This window comes from Condylura cristata, unplaced genomic scaffold, assembly GCF_000260355.1.
Source record: "Condylura cristata isolate star-nosed mole 26May11 unplaced genomic scaffold, ConCri1.0 scaffold00033, whole genome shotgun sequence".
NCBI lineage: Eukaryota > Metazoa > Chordata > Mammalia > Eulipotyphla > Talpidae > Condylura > Condylura cristata.
In genome coordinates, this window is record NW_004567134.1 from 10,047,405 (window position 1) to 10,064,177 (window position 16,773).

General features: G+C 37.3%; 1 protein-coding gene across 4 annotated transcripts in view; it reads right to left on the reverse strand.

Annotated features, from left to right (window-relative positions):
• PIK3R4 (phosphoinositide-3-kinase, regulatory subunit 4) overlaps positions 1-11,890 on the reverse strand; it is a 40,311-nt gene extending 28,421 nt beyond the window's left edge. Inside the window, exons 1-5 of one of the 4 annotated variants that reach the window (XM_012732188.1) lie at positions 11,842-11,890; positions 9,744-10,520; positions 6,367-6,500; positions 4,141-4,723; positions 936-1,070 (exon numbers count right to left, since the gene is read on the reverse strand). In XM_012732188.1, the coding sequence (XP_012587642.1) occupies positions 936-1,070; positions 4,141-4,723; positions 6,367-6,500; positions 9,744-10,476 (1,585 nt within the window). In that variant the 5' untranslated portion in view covers positions 10,477-10,520; positions 11,842-11,890. Of the gene's footprint in view, positions 1-935; positions 1,071-4,140; positions 4,724-6,366; positions 6,501-9,743; positions 10,521-11,396 lie in introns of all 4 variants that reach the window. The other 3 variants (XM_012732187.1, XM_012732186.1, XM_004692307.2) reach the window with 3 other exon arrangements.
• Positions 11,891-16,773: the final 4,883 nt, after the last annotated feature.

Here is a 16,773-nt window from a genome sequence, read left to right on the forward strand (position 1 = left end):
AAAAACAGATCAACAGACCCAGTGTTTCTTTCTTCTCAGGGATAGAATGACTACTTAATTTACAATCTGTAGAAAATCTACATCACTAAGTTTTCATACTACTCAAAGCTCTCAAGGAGAGATGGCAAAATGAAATATAAAGTGAAGAACATTCTTGCAAAGAAATTCCACAAGCAGTTATCACCTTGTTGATAAGTCTACTTATGAGGTTCAAAGAGAAAAAAGCACCAGAAAGATCATACTACCCAATAAAATCAACTTAGCCAAGAACTGATTTAAGTAGATTACATTACTTTTACATTTGTACTCAAATATTAAATAAAAGCCTGTTAAGAAGAGTATGGATACAGAAAAACTTAGAACTTCAACAAGGGTCTTAAACTCAAAAGAATTTTCCATCCGATCTGTTCCCTTACAGTAAAAGATGTGGGTTTCTACATGATCACATAATATGAAATAGTTCCCAACTGAGAATACTCAGAATACACTCACATAAAGACAAAAAGTTTGGATTCTTTAGTTATATCAGGTTTCCAATGTTTTTGCCCTTTTTTTCCCCCCCTCTAAGAAGAATATAATTCAGTTAGCTTTACTGTTAACACAAATCATTTCTGAGCTTAGAATCTGTGGTGACAAGCTCATAATTTCCTGACTAGATAACAGGTTAAAAGAATAGCAAGGACAGACATCAGGTCTTTCCTACCTGTGAATCTGAGATTCTTTCATTTTCCATGAAAATTACAAATGGTAAATTTTCACCAATCTGCGAATCTGAGATTCTTTCATTTTCCATGAAAATTACAAATGGTAAATTTTCACCAATCTGCGAATCTGAGATTCTTTCATTTTCCATGAAAATTACAAATGGTAAATTTTCACCAATCTGCAATTCATTCTAAATTAACAAGAAATCTCAAAGAGAAAAATCATACTACCTGTGTCATAATTTCCATTGGGATGTGAAGCTTCTTCCATTTCTTCACTATTTGGGTCATTTTCCATATTGAGATTTTTTAGTTGCACTAATTCCAGAAATCTCAAAGCTGTTTCTGCCAACAAAGCTATGTTTTCTGTAAGATAAAGGGAGAACATTTATAATTATAATCATAAACCTCTGTAGTGCTTACAACTTTGCCTAAGTCCATATACGGAATCATAAAACAAAGGAGGCAACGTAGGAATTTTTCAATTTAGCATTTAACCTAATTAGTTTTTTAGTATCTTCACTTGTAATCTATAACTATCCCCAAGCCACCAGTCTTAACAACGAAACAGCATTTTTTAAAATATAAAATAACCAAAATACAGCACTCAAACCTAGTAAGACAAAACAAAGAACAACCTTAATCCTTCTACAAAGACCTACCTGACATTTGACTAACAGAAAAACATTCACATTAAGTAAAATATCAAGGAGGATGGTTAGAATCACACAGACCTTGGATCAAATCTTGACCTAGCTGCATTCTAGAGTTGCCTGGCTAACCGACATCAGCCTCAGTTTCTTCACAAATAAGCCACACAGACCTCAAAGAAACATGACCCGAATGACCCCACCATTGTTAAATTGCCTTCCAAGTGTTACCAGGACTTCCCTAGTGAAATACAGTGAGTCCATCTGCCACACTTCCGCAGTTGTCTAGACGGTCTCCTTTCTGATTATGTATTAATTTATCAAAGACTGTTTGCCTCACCACTTTTACACATGCTATCAATTTTATATTCTCTTTGTTTATATTTCCATTTTATTCACACACATCTCTCTTCTTTCTCTTGTACTTCTGTGCCTGACATAAGACTGCACTCTCCCCTCTCTGCAGTGAGTAGCACGCACCATAAAGTTTCAGTACCACCAGCCCCTCCCGGTGGCACAACAGGTTAAAGCACAGCACTACGAAGCTAGCTGTGGCCACTTCAGCATGAGTTCAATCCCCAGCCAAGGAGGTGACCCATGTAGCACAGCAGACTGTCTCCTGTCTCACCCACTGCTCCCCTCAGCTGTGTACTTCGTCGATCTGCTCCTCACTGTCTCTGATGAAGCCTCTCACCGCCCCTGAACCTCTGACCTGTAACCCAGTTCTGTATGCATAAGTCAATCTTAAAAAAAAAGGTTGAAATATCCCATTTTAACAATTTTTGGACTAACTTTTTTTTATTTTTAACACCTCTGAAGTAGAGATGCATCTCACAACAATGCAATGATTCCCTCCATCTTGGTATCCAATTCCCTACCTCTGCTAGGTTCTGAATAGAACAAAAATTTCCTCTCCAAGTATAAGAGGTTAGTATCTATAAAGCAGCTTCCAAGAAAGAAAAAGGGAGAATTCTAGGTCATCCTGGGATAACAGGACAAGTCCTAGAGAATATCACCACTTTAATGATTACTAAGAAAAGGCTCTTCTTTCTTGGACACCTCTTAAGTCTGGCTAACTCTATGTTTACTTCTCCATTTAAGTTCGCAAACCATAACATAATTGAAAGTTTACACACAAATCTACAATAGCATGAGTTAAAAACTACTGTTAAATTATAAATGGATTTTAAGAGCTCTTGCAACAATCATGAGCAGCAGATGCGTTCACAAACAGGCTTTTCAATAAACAGTAGCTATTGTTTTTACACTTGACTATTAGTAATTGAACATCGACACAGCTGACTAACTCAGAGACACAAAACTCTGAATAGCTGAAAACTGGTCTATAACTTAAGAAGGGTGTTTGCAGAATGAACCAACCAAATTCTGCGGCTGGTTAAACCTGGCACTACAGAACCAACAGACAGAAAAAGTCCACACGTAAGAGGGCATGCGCAGTTCAAAGCCACACTGCTCAGGAGCAACCGTATGTGGACACACGGCACCTACATCCGCACCTTGCCCATTTTACACAATTAAGAAATGGAGTAGGAGATACGGGGCCAAATCCTGAAACGCTAAGAGACAGTTTGTTTTTAAAACCTATAAACTTTTCTTTCATTTTATTCTGGTGCAATTATTTACATTTGTCGAGTAAGCCACAAATATGCTTTGCTACAGATGATAAATATTTAAATAGATCCTGGATTTTCTAGCCATGATGTTTACATGAACATACACAGAAACCAGAAATTATATACAGGTAGACAGGCAGAGAGAGAAATATAAATAAATGCATATTATTACAGGTCTTCCAATATCATTTCACTCAACATCATTTCATTATAATGAGAAAAAAAATTCTCTGCTGACAATAAACCCAAATACACTACTGCAGAACCTGCTTTTGCTATATATTGCTTTCAAGAACCTACTGACAATGTTAAGTGAGAACATACTGTTTAAGAGGGAAAAAAACACCCACCATCTATCAATCACTTTGTGGATCTGCCAAAAGATAAGGGCAGAGTTCAAAGACCACTGTCACATGTTCCAGGAAAATCATAAAATGAATTACGCTAGTATCCTTCCAAAAAAGTGACACTATCATAACCACATATATTTTAAGTTTTACTTAGAAAGACTGCAAAACAGAGTCCTTGATTTCCGTGATTACATTTTAGAAATAAATTACGGAATTATGTAAATGTCTCAATGACATTTTCCATGTAGAAACAGCATTTGGAATTAATTTCAGGAGGATAAATCTGAATCATCTGACTTTTTGAGTGAGAATCATAAGTGAAAGAGATAGGTGTGGTAAGTAACACACCCACCTCATCACAAAGAAGCCATAATCCAACATACGATAGTAGCTAAAAACACCTTAAGATTCAGTAAGTTAGGGTAGATAAGCAAAATCAAACTTTTTCAATGGCAATCAACTGTCACATCCTAAAACTGATATTCAAACAAGCATTTATAAAGGCTTGAAAACACTAGATAGGAAGCACATACTTGTCAAGATTAGTCTTACTCCAAATTAAATGATACTCCCAGTGAAATCGTTAAGAGTCTGTATTATATACTTTCACTTGCTAATTCTTATCCCTTCAAAAACAAAAGTACACACAAAAGCAGAGTTACAGGAACAGACTAGCTATAAATATTACTACAATGTGCACAAACAGTTCAAGAATTAAAGTTCACTTGGAATTCCCAACCAAATTACAGAAGCAAGGTATGGTTATAGCCACTAACTTAAAAAATGAGTAATAAATTCTTACCAGCATAAGCTAGCCTAACGATAGTAGCATCATCCTGGGCTAAATGGGCTATGCCTGGCAGAATATATTCTGGGTAGATATTAATATCATTTCGAGGTACCTCTTTGACAAGAGCAAGAACTTTGGTCAACGTCCTCAAGGCTTCAGCCCTCACTCGAGGAACAGAGTCATTGCTGAAATGCAAAAGATATGGAGTAATACGATCCAAGAGAATTTCTACACTTAATTTTGGGGCCAAATGGAGAATTAGTTCCAAAGCAGCAAGTTTGGAATCACAGTACTTAAGAGTCTGTAGGCAAGATGTTATAACAGACACCAAGATGACCAGTCCATTTTCCTTAGGCTCGCCTTCTGTTTTTTCCGACAGATCATGTCCACAGAGATTGTGAATGATGTTGCCCAAATCCTTCCGTATGACCAGAATACGCTCATCTGCAGAGAGAAATGTTTCCTTGGCAAACTGAGCCATGTACGGCTGAAGGAAAGTGTAAAATATTTCAGGAAAGGCATTGCCACGCTGCTGCTTTAAGTAATCTTCTGCCTGTAACCGTTTATCTGGTTCACGGTGAATCATCTGCGTTACCTATACCAAGGGGAAAAAGGGAGTAAAAAAAATATGAACAGCAAATTAAATTAGACGAAGGCCATGAGGGAAACTTGACACCAGAATTAATGGTTTTCAAGGTAATTCTGATTATGCTCAATATTCACCTTCTAAACTAACCAGGACCTGATTAATGAGTAATAAGTGATTTTACCGTTGTCTTAGAAAGCACTAGAAAATTACATATTATGACAGATGGCCCAAAGAGGAGAAATACCCTTTCAGTATTCCCTATTTAGTGAGACAGAAAAATAATACACTACTATCCACAGTTCCAGGATTCTTAGTTTTCTTAGCAGATAACCATTAAGACTGAGAAAAGCAATGGAATTTTCTCCAGAGAAAAATGTGTACACACAACTTTTGTATACAAAACTGCACAAATTCTAAACTGCACACAACTCTAAAAAGAATCACAGAACCCCTGAAATCAACTTACATACTGGAATCTGAATTAGACTCCTATAAACACAAGGGGTTAAGTGTGGTTCTAGGGTCTAGTCAAAAAGGCATCAGTAGTTTGAACTTTCCAAATAATGTAAAATAGGTCTTAAATTCTGTGAACACTAAAATTAATGTAATCAATGTGAATATATCATGCTTGCTATCAAAGGAAAATATTTTTTCAATATAAAAAGCAGTCACTTTCCTAGACCCTCAGTGTATTCATCATTATTTAAATATGCAATATAAAGTATGTATCTAGTTAATTAGCTTTGCATTTATATTCTAAACAGGAAGGTTGGCATTGAATTTGGGGAAAACATGTGTACTATACATAAGAAAAGGTAACCTTAATAGGATTACTTTTACATTTGAATTAAACCATAAAGATCAGCCAAATTCACTCCTTTCACAGTTAAGAAATCATAGGTCCATATTCACAAGTTACTTAGCCAATGTACCAAGACAAATCATTGCCATTCCTAAGGAACAGTCCGGTATGCCAATTCCTAATCAAGAGCACTGTGCGATGAATATGAGCTCAACACTGGCTTCCTCTGAAACATCTTGGGGTTTAGTATTTGCCATTTTGTAAGAAAAACTAAAATGTATTACACATTTCTGTACCTACTAATGAATATTTTTAAAAATGCCAAAGCCATCATCACAAGTATCAATCACTGAACTGACTACCTTAAAGATCCACTTAAACAGTAATATGAGTATCATCTCCTACAGAATTCCTGGTATCTGCTCTGCTATACTAACTTGTGATTCTACAGAGTTCCCCTTCCAGAATTAAGAGTCATACAAAGTTATCTGCATCTGTATAAAATGGCCCTACCCTGCTATATTAAAGTTGATGTTGTCTGTTGTCCCAGTTTTATAGACAATCTTCAGGGACCTCGTTAAAAATCTGCCCACAGCACAACTAAAGAATATAATGGGAAGCTATATTATTAATAAGTCAAATGAGCTCTGTTTCTAAGAGGAAAAATTATACATTTTCCAAAAAAAATCATACACCTTAACAAAGTAAAATCACTAGGTTGTTTGAATTAGCCTGGGGAGTCTGTTGCCTTGGTCCAGATTCGTAACATTCTAAAGCACTTAACTAAGGAAAAAGTGAGCACAAATTTTACTGAAAATATTATGGAAAATATTTGTAGCATAGTTACCAATTCTCTGATACTGCCATCTTCAATTTTATTTAGCACTTGTTCAGGGAAAAACTGTCCATTTCTATAAGCCAAAAGTTGAGAAAGATCAAATAGTGGCACACCTTCTGTAAAAAGTTCAGCTATTACACAACCTGGAAAATAGAAATAAAATTCCATTAAAAATAAAAATTCACAGAAAAATGCAAAACCCCAAGTCAACTAAAATGTTTAATACATCATACAACTATAATCAAGTATGAGGATGAATATATTATTAATCATCAATTTCTACAAGCCTGTCAAGTAAAAAAAAAAAAGTGTATAAAAAATATCTACCTTCTCAAAAGGACAAAAATGTTCTACCAAATATTGTGTGGCATGGAGTTAACAAGTCTAAATAACCTTTGCCACAGCCTTTGCACCTGCTGGTCCCTCTGGCTGGAATGGAATCTCCACTCCCCCACCCCCCCCTTCCACTTCCCCATATCCACAAAGCTGGTACCTCCACCTCTTCAGGGCTTTAATCAGAGCTCCTCTCATCGGCAAACGCCTTTCTTAACAGCCCAATTTAAAATTACAAGTCCTATCACCACAGCTATCCCATATTCCGTCTGCCACATTCTCCCTTTTTGTAGGATCTTCCCCAAGGCACCAACTGCCAAAAGTGTTTTACATATTTACTTCCCTATTATCTATATATAGCCACCAGGATGCAACCTCCATGCAGAAGGAATTGTCCCATTTTGTTCACTTAAAAAACTCCAGCAACTAAGAAAATTTCTGACACATATAAATGCTCAACAGAATTCTTAATTTTGCTACCTATATACTGTCAAGTTTTAGAAAATATTTAAAATAGCTATTAAAGATACTATCAACAAGAACTAGGAGACCTGAACACTACAAACCAAGTGAATCTCAAAGACATCAAGGAAGAAGTCAACCAATAATGAATATAAAGTTATTCTCAAGTGCACATGAAACTCGAGATTAAACTGTATACTAGGTTATAAACAAGGCTCAGAAGTTTAAATGGATTTACAGCATACAAACTGCATCCTTGAAAACACAATGGAAATAACTCAGTAACAAGAAAATTTGAAAAATTCACAAATAAGTAGAAATAACAAATTCCTAAATATCAAAACAAAGAGGGATTGTGATGGCTGCAAGATAATTTGCATAGTCTTAAAGTCGTTTTTACTTATCAGTTGCAAAGGGTTGAAAAAAAAAATTAACTGTAGAAGAGAGAAATTGGATAAGACCTTGACCAGAGATCAAAATTAACATTCCCAAAAGATGCCATTTGCCAGATGTGATACACCACCATCACCTTGGCAGTATTTCTGCTCAATTAAAATTAATCCTATGAAAACACTCTTAGGAGCCCTCTTTCAAAGGCCAATCTTCAGTCTGGAAAATCAAATGCTGATTTAAGAATTTTCTTCAAGTTTATAAAAGTATAATGAAAAAGCAGTTCAACCTTAAAATTTTAAAGTACCAGTTATAAAGCCATGGGGATGGCTATAGCTTGAAGACTACAGGCAATACCACTGAGATATAGATACAGATATCGATATCTATATATATATATTTGAAAGAGACTACATCTCAAGTTATTGTTACTGGGAAAAAAATTTAGACTATGTATGGTTACTGCCACAAATTATATTTACAATTACGTTTACATTTATCAATATACACAAATATGAAATCATTATCTTGTAAAACTAAAAAAATTACAGGCCAATTATATCTCAATTAAAAATTGTTTCTCTGTAAATTTAAATTGAATTTAGCACTTACTCCATTTAAATTTAATTTTAAACCACCCTAAAGCTAGAAAGCAATTACATATCTGAGTTATAAGAGTCCTGATTACAAAACAGTAAGTTTAAAAATGTTAAAATGGTTCAAAAATTTTTTTTAGATATTCAGTGATCAAGAAAGTTGTGATTCTGGGGCTTGCCTGGTGGCACAGGGGTTAAAGTCTTAGCACTATCAAGCCATCACCAGTCACTGCAAGCAGGTACCAAGTTCAATTCCCGGTCAGGGAGGAAAGCTGACTCACATGGTGCAGCAGATCTCTCCTACCGGCCCTGCTGCTCCCCTCAGCAGTGAATTTCAGTAAAGCTGCCTGTTCTGCTCCCCTCTCTGTCTCTGGTAAATCCTCTTATTCTCATACCTGTGGCCTAGACCCCAGTTCTTGTATGCATAAATAAATTAAAAAATAAATCTTAAAAAAAAAAAAAAAGCAGTGATTCTGATGGCTATTTTTGATCTTGTATTTACAGTCTGAAGGCTAACCATAGCTGTTCAAAAACACCCACCACTATTGTCTTGGGACACAGATTAGTAAACTGAGTGGATGGCCACAGATGTAATACAATCTAACAGTACTTATTCATTATAGCATTTTCCCGAAGTATTTTAAATTAAAGCTCATTTATCTGTGCAATAAACCTGCCAATGAAAAAAGGGTTAGCTCCAGTCTTTTCAAAATTTGTGGGAAATGGATGGATGCCAGACTTTACATGATACTCATCAGGATACCATCCTTAAACCCTCCTCTTCCTCCAGAAGTTTGTTAACTAACCTAGAATCCATGGCACAGCTTCCTGTGGTCTGTGTATGTGAAATAACACATACCAATGCATGGCACTTTTTCCCAGGAAAAGAGGCTAATGATTTCATCAAATTCTTTAAATGGATTCCATAGAAGCACTTCTTACTCCATTGGCTACAGTGATCATTTCCTGATAACTCCCAAATCTCCATCTCCACTCCAAAATCTCTATGCAACTTTATAACCAACTGCATGTTGTACTTCCAGACAGGGCTTTGTTTGGTTTCTCTATGTCCCACATATAAGTGACACCATCCAGTATTTATCTTTCTCCTTCTGGCTTATTTCACTCAGCATAATCCCTTCCAGGCTCCATCCATGTTATCTGGTCTGTTGAAATGTCAAATTTCCAATAGAAACCTTTCCTGATCCTGCCTTTCTAGCCACCTCCACCATGGGGACTGATTAACATAAACCTACATGTTAATCTCTATAACAGCACTTTATATTTCTCACCTCACTGCCAAACACATTGCACTGAAGTCATTTCTCAGTATCACTTCTCTCTCTCCATTAAATTGTAAATACCTTCAAAAGAGGGAGATAATAACCCACTGCCTCTAGTGTTCAAACCAGTGTCCCACAAATGCAAAAGGAACTACTGTGCATTGTCTAGGTACATGTCCAATGAAAAGATGCAGCACCTATCTGAAATAGTATATGAGAACAAAGCAAGAAATTAATTTTGTTACCTATGGGGACTTAAAAAGCTACATTTCCACATTTTAAAGTTAAAATAATGCACATGAGCAAATTTCAATTCAAATACCTGCTGAGAAGATGTCCATTGCTCGCTTCAGCTCTCCTCTTGTTCTCTGATTGCTATTTAAGTCTACAAGTGGAGTAGATGGATCTCTCATATGTTCTAACTCGGTGGCAAACAACCCACCATCAACAAAACGTTCAGGAGCAATATAACACGTTCTCCTCCGCGACGTGTCAAAGAAATAGTTGAAATCTGCTGGGTTGTCCTCTGGAAGATAAGTGGGTTTAAAACTGGCAAAATCAGTTAGAAGAACCCAATTCCAACTAGTGACCATCACATTCTCAGTCTTGATGTCCCCATGACGGACCCCAGATTTGTGTGCTTGGTCCACAGCAGTCAGGATTTGGAATGCAATCCAACGCTTCTCAATGTTATTTAAGAAGGGGCGGGTGCTGATGCGATCATAAAGGTTGTCTCGCACATATTGCCGGAAGAGCATGGCTGCTTTCTCAGATGCTTTTTCTGCTGCTTTCTGGAAAGGTAGACAATTCTGTGCAGAATGAAGCCTGATTTTCAGTTCCTCCAGCTCTTGTTTATAGCTCGTTAAAGGTAATGTGGGATCCTGAATTGCAAAGACCTTCACAACCACCAGGCCTTCTCGGTGCTTTGCCCGAGCAACTTTAAAAAAACGAGTGCTTCCCAGGCTTTTATCATATTCAAAGTCATGAATGTCTGAAAAATAACTCTCCACAGAGAGGATCTGAGAAGGTGCTATGCCAGCAAGCTGATTTCCCATGATGGCAGCAAGCAGCTATGGGTCAATGAATTAGGATACAATATCTATCAAAAAGAAAGAAACAAGCAATTAAACGCCAGTATTTACTAGGTCTCTTCCTCAAAGACAGATGCACCCTTTTTCTCTTCCACTAGAGCACTGTACAAGCCTTATTGGCAGCCTCTCAATTTCGCACAAATTTACCTGAAAAGATTCGTTTTACATCACTATATTAAGTAGGCTCTTTCAACATTAAGGTGAAAATACAAGAGTTGCATATTTACTGAAATTTAAACATGAGCCTTTACTGAGTATTCAGTCTCAGGTTTGGGCTATATGGTCATGCCAGCACTACATGACAGTCTCTGTCCAAGAACCTGTAAGTCTTGGAAAAAAAGACACAAATATGTTAAAAACTTGAAACTAATAATCAGCTGATAAAAGCAGTCAATGAACTCCTGAAAGATCAGGAACCAAAATATGGTTATCACCTGTGCCCTTCTTGGAGCAAAGATGACCCAAACACACTAAGACTTGAAACTAAGAACCAGCTGAAACAAATAGTCATTGAGTTCCTAAAAGGTCAGGCTACGGTCCAAAAAAGCAGGATCACCTGTGCCCTTCTTGGGGCAAAGATGATGCAAACACATTAAAGACTAAACCAAGAACCAGCTGATACAGTCATTGAGTTCCTAAAAGGTCAGGCTACAGTCCAAAAAAGCAGGATCACCTGTGCTCTTCAAGCCTAAAACCATCGTGCCTTCCCACCCAGCTAAGAGAAGGCAAAAAGTTGTCCGGCTTGCAACAACCGGGGAGAATCCCTGGCTGCGATGTAAAAGTAAACCAAAATACACTCCTCCCACACAATGTCCAAGGTTCTCCCAGCTCAGGTTTTGCGGGAAAAGATATACACACACGCCATGCGCACACATATAAATTACCCTAAGACTCAAAGTGTCACAAGTCGGTCACTAGCTCACACTGAGATCATGGCGGGTCACTTTGGGGGCTGAGTGGGGAAAGGCGTCAGCAGCGTGTGGGTCTTCAATGAGGGCTCGTCCTTCAGAGCCAGGAGGTGGGATGCTGGGGGAGGGACGCAGAAAAGTCCCAAACCCCAGAAACTTCGGTGGTGCGCGGGGGGAGAAGTGGGGAAGCTCCGGGGGCCGCAGTGGACAGGCGAAGTCTGGCTGAAGAGACTCCACAGATACCCAAGGAGTCGCCCCCGCCAGCCCCCTACTCTGCCCTAGGGGCCACACGTTCCCGGGCCTCGCTTTCCTCTCGCGCGGATGTCTGGCCCCTTGAGGCCCCCTAGACTTGAGGCCTCACCACCCGGAAAGGAAGTGGAACCCGGGAGAACGGAGGAGGCCGCCAGTTGCAGTAAAATACCACTTCTTCAGCCGCTGCAGACGATGCAAACACCGAACTCCCGGGAAAGCCTCCGGCTCTGACTTCACTTCCTGTCGCGGTGCGGAAGTGACGAACTAGTGAGCCTGGAGGAAGAGCAGAAATAGTCAGTCGGTTGCTAAGAAACAAGGAAGGGGCGTGGTCTCGCTCAGTGAGTAAGACGGGATAGGACGCTTTTTCGGGGAACACTGTTATTTCTACTTGTTCCCCCCAAAGACTTCTGACAGCCCTCAGAATCTGTCTGTGAAGCCATCCCTTCAGCCCAAGTGCTCCAGAATAGTTATTTAAGAGTATTCATAGTCATATTTAAGAATGTTAATATATACCATGTTGAATTTAAGAGCTTTATTGAGAAATAATTTATATACTATAGAAGTTACTATTTAAAGTACGCAGATCAATAATTTTTACTTGAAGTTGTTCAGTCATCGCGTTACAATAATTTTAGAGAAGTTTCATCACAAAATGAAAGCCTGTAAGTATTACCATCTCCCTCAATTTCTGTTTCCATAAACTTGACTTTTATGGACCATTTTTATATAAATGGTATTCATTGTGAGGTCGCTGTAACTGGCTTCTTTCACTTCACATTTTTGAGGATTATTCCTGTTGTGCTTTTTATCAGTACTTCATTGCCAGCCATTCTATTGCATGAATATTCCACATATTGTTTATTCATTCATTAGTTTGTAAATATTTGGATTATTTTCACTTTGGAGTTATTGTGAATAAAGCTGTTATGAACATTGAAGTTTTTTTTTATGTGATCATGTGTTTTCATTTCTCTTGGGTAAATAACAGCGGAATTATGGAGCCATATGGTAACCATATTTAATATATTGAGAAACTGCTTGTTTTCCCAGCGTTTCTATGCTGTTTTACATTCCTACAAACAATGAATAGAGACACCAATTTCTCCACATCACTGACATATGTTGTTAATATCTTTTTCATTATAACCATTCCTAGTGGGTATAAAATAGTATCTCATAGTGGTTTTTATTTGCATTTCCCTGGTAACTATTGATGTTGAGCACGCTTTTCATGTACCTACTGATCATTGTTCTTTGGAGAACTAGATACTCAAATTCTGTGCACGTTTTTAAATGGAGTTATTTGTCTTTTATGATTGGGTTATAAGTTATTTGTATATGCTGAATACAAGTCCCTTATCAGATTTGCAAATAGTTTTTCTCTGTGTTGACTTTTCATTTTAAACCACACTGACCTTTTTTGTCATTCCTGTGGTCCTTCCCCCTTCTCCATCTCACTAGGTAGCCTGAAGTTTACACTGCATCTCTTCAAGGTCTAGGTCAAGGCAACATTTGTAACAATATCTGGATTTGGCAATGTAGAACTCCAGAAAAAGGCCCACAATATTAATTTTTATATTCCCTATGACTTTTTTTTGGGTCTTTTATGGTTAATTTTGTAGCCTCAATTTTCTAAAGTATGGATCCAACTTAATTTTTTTTTTTACAGAGATGCTTATCCAAAAATTGTTAACAAGTAATTCATGTTCCGCGCCTATTTGAACTACAAATTTCCTGCATATATTTGAGTTTTCTATTGAACTTTGTCTTCTGTTCATTGAGTTCTTATTTAATTCATCTGCCAGTACTTTTTTAATAACTGCAAATGCTGTGTTTAACATGGCTAATAGTAATATTTTTAAAATACAACTATAATCATAAGACACCTATATCCTTCAAAATCTTTATCTTGTTTTTAAACTGAAGCTAAAAAGCCTCAGCTTGCCACATGACCTTTCTAGATTCGCTTCTATTATCTTTTGCCTTTTCTTTCTTTTTTCTGTTTTTAAATGTCAATCATAGCTGCTTACAGAGGTCTTTTTTAAAAAATCTCACCTAATTCTTTAGCAGAGCAAAAAGAACAGCCAGCAAACACTCTTCTATCTTCAGCAAAAGATCTCTTAGCTGCACTGTGGATAGCAGCCTACTTCTGCATAAAATAGTTGTTTCTGGAAAGTAGCTGTGTATGGGAGGTCTATTTTCCAGCCCTGTCCCCTTTGCATATAAGTGAGGGCAACTTAACTCTCACAATTAAGTACATGTGGAAATTGTGAGTTTCATTTCCAGGTCAAAACAATTAACAGTGAATGAGTTTTTTACACTTTCTATCCCTTCAACCTAGATGCAGGGAAAATCAGGGCCCTAGATAGTTCCAGACCCACGAAAGGGTAGGAACCTGTGACCCTGAATCACAGCCTGGAGAAAGAGCACTTGCTGAACAGGAATGTCAACCTCGGATATCTACATAAGAAAAAATCAACACTTTTGTGTTAAGTTAATTATTGAAATGAATTGACATGTTCACCTTTGATAATGATTAACCCTCTGAATAAATGTAAACAGCCCCAATCTTCAAATTTCTTGTTATTTGAGAAAATAACTACTAGGTAAGTCAGTATTGATTGAATTTTCTGTTGCTTCAACCAAAGGCCTTCATTGACAAAGTACTATAAAAAGTTAACTAATTTATATTACTTAGAACCTTAAAATCATTTAATTTCAGAGGACATCACTGTTCAGAGTTTGCAATTATGCTGGAGATAACTTTTATATTCCAGCCTGACCTTTACAGGTCTCTTGTTTGTAGCAGGTGGGTAAGCCCATGTGGCTTGAAAAATAAAACTAAACCCATGGCCTTTAGTTCATGTGTTTCTAGCAGTTGAATGCACTTTGCTTGTAGGAAAGAACATTTCCCTGAAATGTTAATTGATTCAATTTGACAGTGCTTGGCACACTATAAATCAATATCATGATGTTTTTGTGAAAGAGTGATAAAGGTGGTGGTGTAGGAAAGAATCTGGTAGTCTGGGATGAGTATGGTTGTTTGATTGTTTTGCTTTTAATGGAACACAGGAAGATTAAGTTGGGTTTTTCTTTTTTGTTTGTTTTATTTTTTTGTTTTGGAATGACTGTTGCAGTGAAAGCCAAGGCAGTATCAGTTTTATGGGCTAAATCGAAAGCATAATAATAATAATCAAACAATATTAGAATCTTTTTAACCTACATGTCTTAGTTATCTATTGCTGTATTTAAAAGCTCCTCAAGACATAATTGTCTAAAATTAAAAGAAGTGATTTTCTCTCATGGTTTCTATGGATCTGGAATTCAGACAGTGACCGTTGGTCTCTGCTCTGTATCTGGGTCTTCTGCTGAAGACTTGAAGTTTGGAGGTTGAAATCACCTGCAGAGTCTTTTACTGGGACTTCTGGAGACTGGTGCTGACAGTGATGGAGACTTAGCCGGGGATGCTGGTCACAGTATATACACATAGCCTCAACATGCAACCTTGGTAATAAATGGTAGATAGATTCCAAAGTCAAGCATCTGTAAAGTTATGACTAGGTGGAAACTGCTTTGCCCTAGACCCTAGTCTTGGTGACAGAGTCATGTCCACCACCTTATACTGGGTGAGTTAGTTACAAAAGTCTACCCAAGTTCAACAGAAAGGAATACAGATCTCTTCCTCAGCCCATACACCTCTCTCTGTAGGCACGTTGAGGTCACACTTCAAGAATAATAAATGGGGTGGGATACACATACACAGTTATCTTTGGAAAACTGTCTATAATATTGTACTATTCCCTGTCTCTAATAAAAGCCCATTCCTTACATACAACTGTTTTGATTTTATTGTCAGAATGAAAAAGAGAATAAATTCTAGTGATTAGATGCCACAGATGGCAGTGAAACATTCTACATTGCACAAAGCAGACCCTTGCATATATGTACATACACACACACAGTCAAGAAATTGTGTGTGAAAAATTCTGCTTTATAGTATTAATACAGGGGTAGAGGGGGCCTATGGAAAACATCAAATTCCTGAAGATTTGGTTGTATATTTAGCATTTATACATTATTTATGATCTACCATTAGCAAAGGTCATTTCATGGTGAACACAGATAGAGAATCTGTGCTCAGGGACAAGAAAAATTAAAATTGTTAACATGTCCATACTACCAAGGCCATCTATAGATTCAATGCAATCCTGATCAAAATTCAAATGACATTTTTCACAAAAACAGAAAAAAAAATTCTAAAATTTCTATGGATCTGCCCAAAAGTTTCAAGGCCATTCTGAGAAAGAAGAAAAAAGTGGGAGCCATCACAGTTTCTGGTTTCAACTATTTTGCAAAATCCATAGTAATCAAAACAGAATGATATGAGTATTAATCCAGACACAGACCAATGGAATAGAATTAAGTGCCCGTAAACTCTTATTGGTAAACAAATGGTTAATTAACACTTAACAATGACCCAAGAAGACTCAATGGGTAGAAGTGATTTTCTTCAATAAATTATGTGAAGAAAACTGATAAAGATATGCAGAATGAAAGGGAACCTCTATTTTACACCACGCATAAAAATTAACTCAAAATGGATTAAAGACTTAAACGTAAGGCCTATGCCATGAAACATACAGGAAAGGCTTTCAGTGTTAATAAGACATGAAAAGCACAACAACCAAAGCAAAACTTAGCAAGTTAGTTAGTATATCAATTTAAAAGTTTCTGCATACGGGCCCTCCCTAGTGGCACAGCAGGTTAAAGCACAGCACTAAGAAGCTTAAGCCACTTGCACATGAGTTCGACCCACCTGCCCCAGAGGAGATCCACAGGGCGAGGCAGACCTCTCCTGACCCGCTGGAGGCTCCCCTCAGCAGTGTACTTCGCCTGTTCTGCTCTCCACTCTGTCTCTGGTGAATCCTCTCACCCTCCTCTTCTCTGGCCTGTACCCCAGTTCTATATGAAAAAATAAATAAATCTTAAAAAAAAAAAGTTTCTGTACACAAAACAACCCAAAAACAAAAAGGCAGTTTCTGGAATGGGAGCAAATAATTGCAAATCACTTCATAATATACAAGTATGAAGTCCACATATT